Source organism: Dromaius novaehollandiae, chromosome 11 (assembly GCF_036370855.1).
Source record: "Dromaius novaehollandiae isolate bDroNov1 chromosome 11, bDroNov1.hap1, whole genome shotgun sequence".
NCBI classification, from domain to species: Eukaryota; Metazoa; Chordata; class Aves; order Casuariiformes; family Dromaiidae; genus Dromaius; species Dromaius novaehollandiae.
This window is the reverse complement of record NC_088108.1, coordinates 25,672,921-25,681,279: the sequence shown is the minus strand read 5'-3', so window position 1 is coordinate 25,681,279 and position 8,359 is coordinate 25,672,921. Positions and strand designations below refer to the sequence as shown.

Sequence of the window (8,359 nt, the reverse complement as noted above, 5' to 3'; positions counted from 1 at the left end):
CTGCGCCCACGTGGCGCGCACGGCGTTCCCCCCGCCCTAGCCAATGCGAGGTGCTAACGGGGCTGCCGCGAGACCGTTGCGCCCCCTCTAGTTTTTGAAACCCACCAATCAGAGCGCGGCCGCCGTTTCCGGCGTACCCAATCCGTTGAAGCCGGCCCGACCCACGGCGGCCAATCCGCGGGCGGCGGAGCCCCACCTGCCCGGGCTCGCTCGCTGACTGGCGGCTGCCTAGGCGGGGGCGGAGCCCGGGCGTCCGCGCACCTGTTGCGGGGGGCGGTATTCACGACGGGCGCTGCGCGGAGGCGGAGGCGTGGGCGTGGGCAGGGCCGGGCCGCCTACGCAGAGCGCGCAGGGCGGCGGCGGGCAGAGGGCGGCCCCGCATGGAGCCGGCGCGGGTGCCCGACGCCGCCGCCTTCCGCGCCTTCCGGCAGCAGTGCGAGGGCGACGGCGGCTGGCAGAGCTGCTACGGCCGCGACGGCCTCGCCGTCTGCATCCAGGCGCCGCCGCCGGGCTCCGACGTGCACCGGCTCAAGGTGGGGCGGCGGCGCCGCGCCGTCGAGGCGCCTCGGGGCCGGGGGCCGCTTCCCCCGGGGCGGGCGACACCGGGGCGGCGGCCGAGCGGCTTCCCCCCTCGCCCCGGGGGCAGGCGGCGGGGCTGGTGGCTCTGCTTCTCTTGCTCTGCTTCTTCCTCGCTCCCCGGGATGAGTGGCGTGACGGGATCCCCCCTCCGCGCCCTCGGTGAGCCTCTTCCTCCTCCTCGCTTGCGCGGTATTTCGGGAACCGGAGCCTGGAGCGTGCCGGGGGCGCGAAGGGGCCTTTCTGCCTGGCTGATCCGCTTCCCTGACGGAGGTGCCCCATCCCCGGGCGGGAGAGCACGTCCCGATCCTTGGCGCTCCCGCCCGCAGTGCCGCATCGACATCCCGGACGTGCCGGCGGAGACGGTGTACGACGTGCTGCACGACGTCGAGTACCGCCCGAAGTGGGACACCAATGTCATCGACACGCATGACATCGCCCAGGTGGCCGCCAACGCCGACGTGGGCTACTACGCCTGTGAGTGCGGGCTGGGGGGCAACAGGAGACGGGACTGACCCTCCTCAGCCAGAATCTTGTCTCCTCTTAAACAGAGGCCCGTCCTGGCCCGGCTTCCTGGCAGGAGAAAGACACCTGGGGTCCGGGATACCCCTTGGGACCTCTGCTACAGGACCCAGCCGCAGCTGGGCTGGTGAGGGGTGGGAGAGGTGCTGCTTGTAGGATGCAGTGAGAGTGAACTGAAGTGATAAGTGAACTAAAGGAGGACACTCAGGCAAGGCAGAAGCCTGTAGAGTGACTGCAGGTCTGTGCAGACCCTATGTCTTGCTCAGGAAGATAAGGCGGTTTTCTTTCTTTTGTTGTCCAGGGCGGTGCCCAAAGCCTTTAAAGAACAGGGATGTGGTGACACTGCGATCCTGGCAGGTTCAGGATGGGTATCACACCATCATCAACTTCTCTGTCAAACACCCGGTGAGTGAAGAGCCGGCTGGGCTGGATGGCCATGTAGTTTCAGTGATCACAGGGCCTGGACAGTCCTGTGCAGGACAAAAATGCCATCCCAGGGTTGGTTAGTCCCTAGCTGCATGAATTCTCCTGGATTAGGAGTCAGGATGGCCTGTTGAATAGGATACAACTTATAGCTGAGCTACACTTGCTCAGTGCCATCCTCTCACAAGTGCAGCAGGATATCTGTAGACAGCAAGATCCTGCCTGCATCTGGGATATATTAGGACTTCCAAGCACCTACCCAGGTAGCTGTGCAATTTCTTTATGAGCCCTTATCTTGAGGCACCTCCTCTGTGCCTCTCACCTAGTCTGTTTGCCCTGTGTATTCAGTGCTAGAGCTGAGGGAGGGAGAGATCAGGGAAGATGGAAGGTGGTATCTGACTGTCTAATGTGTCTGCACAGAAATATCCTCCACGGAAGGATCTGGTAAGGGCAGTATCCCTCTTAACGGGATACCTGGTGCATTCAACTGGGCCCAGCAGCTGCAGTCTGACTTACCTGGCTCAGGTGGATCCAAAAGGTAAGTCTGCAGCACTTCCCTTCCAGACCCCCTTTGGCATGCACTGATGTTAATGCCTGCTGTGGGGGCTGCTGGGTGGTTGGTAGGAGCACAGCTACTTTCTGCCACACTAACTTCTGGTTTTCCCCCTCGATATATTAGGGTCGTTGCCGAAGTGGGTTGTAAATAAAGCTTCCCAGTACCTGGCACCACGGGTGAGTGGAGCATTTCCGGCGTGCGTGTGCCAAGCCTCACCCCTGCAGTTGGAGCAAAGGGCTGCAGAGGATGGGCCTCCCTCTGCGGCAGGGCTGCACTAGAAATGAGTGTTTTAGCTAATGTCTGGTGTGGTATTACGTTATGCCAGCCTTACCAGTCCCACCAGCTGACTGATTTCACTTCTGAAGCCAGCAGGAAGTGAATAATAGCACAGCTCTGGTCCACTTTTGCACAATGATCTGCCTTATCCCCACTGTTCATGCTCCATCTGAACCGGATCCTGAGGCTCAGTAGCTTTTGGAGCTCCTGAACTGAGCGGCAGAGCTGTGCTTGAGGGCGTCTCTGCCACTCTGTCCTGCTGTGACACCAGAGGATTCCAGTCCCTAGCTGATGTGTGGGAAATCTTCAATTTCACACTTCCTAAAGCAGCTGGTGTCTTCAGGGGGTCTAGGCAAACAGAAAATGGTCCCCTAAAGGAGTTTAACTGCCCTGCCCTTTTCTGTATTGGGCCCCAAGCCCCTTAAGCAACCAGAAAAGAAACGGATCAGGTGTTAGTAGTGGCTAGATGGGAAATGTGCCTAGACCTCTTTTAAGCTTCCATGGTTGTTTTTCCCCTCTGCTTCCCTATTTCTGGTCAGATGTTGAAGAAATTGCACAAGGCCTGTGTGAAGTATCCTGCCTGGAAGCAGCAGCACAATGTGAGCATGAAACCCTGGCTGTATCCTGAGCAGAACAAGCTTCCTGCCTTGGCGCTGTCGGAGCTGGTGCTGCAGCGTGCCGCCTCGCTGGAGAACATAGATGAGAGCGGCCTGTCCGAAGTGAAGGAAGAAAGAGGCGACCACAGTGGCTCGGAGAACTGATGCTGCTCCTGTTGCTGTGGGAAGGAACACTATGTGATGCTGCTCCGGCTCATCTGCGTGCTTTACATTAAAAGGAGGGGTAGGGGACTGTTTAAAAAAAAAAAATCTCTGGGGCGGTAGCTTTTCCTCTCATGAAGTGGCGCTGTGGATCCTCGCACACTGGACCCATTCAGTACAGCAACTGAATGGGGCCAGGAGCACACAGGCTGCCTGTACTGTCTTGACTGTGTTATGCTCAGGGAAAGGCATTGTACAGTACATTTCTCAGGTATAATCTGCTGTGCCTTAACACAATACAGCTTGTTCTGGGACGGTTACTGTTGCTCCAGAAGGTCAAGTTACCTGCAGTACTTCTGGCTCACTGCTTTATTGACTGGAGAGTTATTCATTGACAAGCTAAGGCTGTTCCAGTGCATGTGACTGCCTCTGTGAGCAGCAAAAAAAAAATCTGATGTTGTTGGACCTGTTGTTTTCCCTGCAGGAATCAGTAATTAATCCAGCCTTTCCCTCCAGTTCAGGAAGAAGGATGACATGGACTCTAGCGAGCAGTGCAAACCGTATTACTGCTTGGTCAGTCAGGATAATCTAAGGCATGAATGTGTCTTGAGGAGGAATCCACTCATTCCTATCAGCCCACAGCAAGACAGTTACGGGGGCAGCGTGATGGCTGAGAGCATCCGACCCTCTGAGTAACGGCAGGGAGAGGAAGCTGCCCCGGCCACAGCCGATCTTCCTGGAGCTGCTGCAGAGGGTCCCCTCTGAGGCAGGATGAACAGATTGAACGCTGACAGATTGCAGGCCTGTACTTCGAGTCCCCTCTGTGGCAGTGTTCGAGGTACCTCTTAGCTCCTCAGCAGTACCGCTGCGTGCCAAAAGCCCGATGCATGCATTTGCTTGCCATGTTTCCACCAGGCAGCAGAGCACAGGGTCTAGCTGTGGGGCCAGGGACTGCTCACGGAGCCTTCAGCCCAGCAAGTCGGGGCACAACAGATGGATGAAGAGGACAGAGTAGTGAGAAGTGTTGCACTGTAGTAACTAGGGTGTATTCCTTCCCCACAGAATGGGTAAATGCTGGAAGAATGGTGTGAGATTAGAGGTGAATGTTGTGTGAGACCCGCAGGCCTGTCTCTCTATTTGTAACTCATTGAGGAGGTAAGATAAGAGCTCTCTATAAAGTTTCCCAGGTGCTTATTGTTCCTGGCCGAAAAAAATAGTTATTATTTGTCTTTAATTCTACTTCAGCCTGGCTCAGCTTTCTGCCCCATGTTCTGCATTAAGCTAACCTGGCTACGTTAGGGCTGCTGCTCTTAGCTATCTCAAGTTAGTGCCCTGACAAATGGACAAAATCCTCCCTTGCAGCTATTAATCTTTCTGACAGTGTTAAAATGCCACTCCATGCTTATCTGGGGCTGACTTGAACCACTGGTTATGGTGGAAAAATACCCTTATCATGGAGAGAAGGCAGCTGGCATGGGTCCAACACATTCCTCCTACGGGCTGCAGGGACAAGCGGAGCTGGTCCTTGCGTCAGCTATGCTCTGTGCATTTCTTCTGGGTAGCACTGACAGCGATAACAAACCCAACCCTCCGCAGAGACTTTCAGAATAAAGTCCAGTTGCTATACTAGTTTTATTTCAGTTATTACAGGCAAATGGAAAACAGTGCATAGAAGGTCAGAGCAAGGGCTGTTCCCATCCCATATGCTAAGTGGTGTAGCCCTGTGCATTTGCGCCCAGCTTTGCTGGTAACTAGTGTGTTCTTTCATCTGTGCTCTCCCTGCACAGGGCACAGCAGGCTTTCTCTTTTCTGTGTAGAACAGCCAGCATCTGACCGATTTAATAGCAGGTGGGTGAATTGCCCCAGCAGGAGATATGGTGTGTGAGGAACAGGGAAGGGGAGGAGTTTCCCGCAAAGTGGCAGGGAGTTCTGATTGAGAGGGACAGACAGGGCTGTGCCAAGTGAAGGAAGCAGCTCCCGCAGGTGAAACCCTTAAACACACAAGCAGTGCATCAGAAGGGACCTTGCCAAGTGTCCACAGCAGAGTTTAGAAACATGCTCCAAGCATCCTGATCCCGTAATGCGGGGGCTCTAACCAGCAGAGAGGTACAAACACAATGCCTTGGTAGAGCAGTGCAGAACAGCTAGAGATGTGCTTTGACTTTGACTGGATTTTACTCCTTTTCCTTGAAACCCAGTAGTCTAGAGCAGAGGTAGGACAGTGCAGGGGGAAAGGATTTTGTGTCACCAGAAAGGAAATGAACCGGCTGATCCCTTGGAAACTATGGCCATGCTCTGCTTGAGCACACTTGAATGTTCTTGGCCTTACACCTTAGAAGCAAGGGTTGATCCAGAACCATCAGAGCACTCTTTGAAAGTAAGTCCTACTAGAATAGAAACACAGGTATCACTAAAGACGCTGCCCTCCAGTACCCATTTCCACATCAGCACCAAGAGCTTGTTTCAAGACCTAAATCAAGGAGTGCAGACTAAAGCTCCATCCATCTTCCAGATAATTAAGACTCTGTAGTGTCCCTCCAAGTAGGAAGCGGAGCTGGTGCCCATGCAGCCAACAGGACAGTTGTACCTCCAGTGACAGCTGAAACTTGATGCGTCATCTTGGATATTGAGGAAAGGTAGTGGAGACAGTTTTGCAGGACAGCCACTCTGGAGAGGCCCCAGCAGGCAGCTCTTTATTAGTGGACAGTTCTTTCCTTCTGTCTCTGGTAATCTGGAAGGGAAAGAGACGGCAAGGCTGAAAGGGCAGAAGTGGTCACTGATGGTGAGGGAAGTCAGCCAAAATGAATTCTGTTTACACCTCCTTAAATAGATGCAGTGCTTGTTTCTCTCCTGGAGAGCAGCTGGCTTTAAAATAGTATGCTAGCATCCCAGCCAGTCATTTCAAGTTCTTTTAAAGCATTTATAAGAAAAGTATGTTTTAAAGTCATCTCTTCCCTTGCTCCTTACTTTTACTTTTTTGGCTTTCATTCAAGGGTCAATTTCCATTTTTACAAAGAATACTTGTTTCCTTGACTTCTTGAATTTTTTTGCTGCTCCCCTGCTTATTGCCAGACTTCATGGGTGCAGAAACCTGGAGTTAATAATTTGGCTATTCCCTCTCCCCACCCCCCCAACAAAATTTGAACATACATGGGGAGGGATAAAACTACAAGCAGTGTCCACCATCAGCATGGTTCTGTTAGTGACAAAATTAATTCCTGTGTTATTTGAGGATAAGTAGCTCCTTCTGCAGCTCTAAAATTAACACTTTCATAAGCAGTCATTCTAGCTTTTAGCATTGCTCTGCTAAGCCCTGCTCTACAAGTTTGTATGTGGGCAGCTGAAGCCATTCCTTACTGTTTTGACTTGGTAGCTGTCCTCAACCCCAAATCAAAATCTAACCCCCTTTCTGACCTGCAGGCTTCTAGTTTGACACCTCATATGACCTTAGACTCAAAACAGCTAAGTTCAGGTGGAATTGGCAGGGATGCACGGCAGTCTGCTTCCCAAGGAGAAGTGCTGCCAGCCCACTGCACTCAGAAGCTAGCAGGCACTTACTGTAGGGGAAGTAACGTACGCGCATGGTGATTTCACGGGCTGTCTTCAGGATCTCCACAGCCTGAAAGCAGAAAGAGTTGCTCGGTGACTGCACTGGGTTGGAGGAGAGGTAAGAGCAGTGCATCAGCTATGCAATGCAATGGCTTGTTTTGCACAGGATCTGATGTCAGATGTTTCAGGAGGAACACTGAGACTTATGCCCCCCCAGGTTAACGTTCCTCTGCTCTTCCTCATCAGTGAGGGTATTTTCTTTAAAATTAGATATGTGCCCTTTGCACTGTGAATTACTTTGCCTACTGTACAGATGAGGTGAGGGGGAATTACAGAGAAAAGATTGATGTTGTCAGTGAAGGTATCTAGGTGCTTGCCTCACACTCATCCTAACTGTTAGACAATGGTGGCAGGTTGCCAGTTAGGTACTGAGTTGGTGCAGGCTGAGAGGCCTGAAGGACAAGGCAAGCACATGTTGCCCTTCTCTTCCTGCTCCGGAGGTGAGAGCGTGCTGGGGCCCAGGCCGAGCTGTGTCCCTGCCCCAGCAGCCGGAGAGCAGGAGCACTCACCTTGCTGTGCTCAATGTCCTGGAAATCCACATCGTTCACTGAGAGCACCTGGTCTCCTTCCTGCAGCCCAGCTCTGTGTGCATCCGAGTCGGGGATCACCTGAGAACGCAGGAGCAGACGCAGCAGCACTGACCCTCTGCGCGGGCAGCGCTGGGGCTCCCCTCAGCACACAGCCCAGCCCCACAGCGCCTGCATCCAGTGCGCTTATGTGGGACTAGGAGGGGACGGAGAGCGTGAGGACTGCAGTGCAGCAAGTCACGGGTCGGGCACAGGTAAGGAATAGGTGTGGGATTGTGGTTGCTGCTTGGCAAGTGGCAGCTCACGGCTGTGAGCTGTGCGTGCAACAGGCAGCTCGGCAACACGCCAGGGAACAGAGAACACAGGGAGGGAGCAGCAGAAGCAGAGACCCACCTTAGAGATGAAGATCCCCAGCTGCGAGGCCTTTCCTCCACGGATGTTGAAACCCAGCTGTGTGAGAAACCAGGTCAGCAGCGAAGTGTGACCATCCCCTTGGCCCAGCACTCTGCCTACTGCTAATGTGTCCCTCCATCATGGGGCAAAGGTGTCACAGCCGCAGTGATTGCGCAGGGAGCTGTGAGCACGCTCCCTCCCTGCAAACCTCTACGGCCATCCCACCTTGAGGGCTCCTCCCTGTCCCTGAGGGGATCCATGTCATGAGTTATGGCAGTTCTCTGCCTAACCCACCAAGCCTCCCCTGCCTTTGCAGCACGGCAGGGCAGCAGCACGGCTTCTCCTTGCCCTGTCCAAAGCAGTAAGGGGAGGAAAGTACCGGGGGGGGGGGCTCACCTGCGCCCCGGGGGGCTTCTTGAGGACGATGGTGCGGGGCAAGAACTGCGTCAGCTCGTTGTTGTAGTCGGGGTGATAAACGCGCTGCAAGACAAGGCGCCGTGAGCGGCCTCCCCCGCGGGCCCCGGTCCCCGGCTCCCCGCCCAAGCGGGCTCACCTCGTGCGGCGGCACCCAGGCGGGCGGGCTCTCGTAGGGCGGCAGGAAGACCACCGGGTAGTCGTCGTAGGGCAGCCGCGCCTCCATGCTGCCGCGCCCGCCTCAGCGGCCGCGCTGCGTCACGCCGCGCGCGCCTCCCGCCCTGCCCCGCCCCGCGCGCGCCGTG

The 8,359-nt window shown here is 55.1% G+C and overlaps 1 protein-coding gene and 1 pseudogene across 3 annotated transcripts; one reads left to right on the top strand and one right to left on the bottom strand.

Moving 5' to 3' along the window:
- Nucleotides 1–238: 238 nt before the first annotated feature.
- LOC112980850 (START domain-containing protein 10-like) lies at nt 239–3,464 on the top strand (annotated as a pseudogene).
- A 1,260-nt stretch (nt 3,465–4,724) lies between these two features.
- PDZD11 (PDZ domain containing 11) lies at nt 4,725–8,352 on the bottom strand. Of its 3 annotated transcripts, none has more exons than XR_010391127.1 (6): nt 8,194–8,352; nt 8,037–8,120; nt 7,641–7,697; nt 7,230–7,365; nt 6,670–6,730; nt 4,725–5,842 (listed from the first exon to the last, which is right to left on the bottom strand). XR_010391127.1 is itself a non-coding variant. In XM_026096049.2 (6 exons), exons 1-6 carry the CDS (start codon nt 8,278–8,280, stop codon nt 5,808–5,810), a joined length of 423 nt encoding a protein of 140 aa, XP_025951834.1. In that variant the 5' UTR covers nt 8,281–8,352; the 3' UTR covers nt 4,725–5,807. The 3 variants fall into 3 exon arrangements, 2 of the variants coding, with proteins under 2 accessions (XP_025951834.1, XP_025951835.1); XM_026096049.2 differs by having other exon boundaries at nt 7,230–7,328; XM_026096050.2 differs by lacking the exon at nt 8,037–8,120 and having other exon boundaries at nt 7,230–7,328; nt 8,194–8,348.
- Nucleotides 8,353–8,359: the final 7 nt, after the last annotated feature.

Coding starts and splice junctions, on each gene's coding strand:
- PDZD11 (XM_026096049.2), bottom strand. CDS start 8,280: ATGGAGGCGCGGCTGCCCTACGACGACTACCCGGTGGTCTTCCTGCCG. Junction 8,121..8,193: donor CCTGGGTGCCGCCGCACGAG/GTGAGCCCGCTT, acceptor CTTGTCTTGCAG/CGCGTTTATCACCCCGACTA. Junction 7,698..8,036: donor AGAAGCCCCCCGGGGCGCAG/GTGAGCCCCCCC, acceptor TTTCTCACACAG/CTGGGTTTCAACATCCGTGG.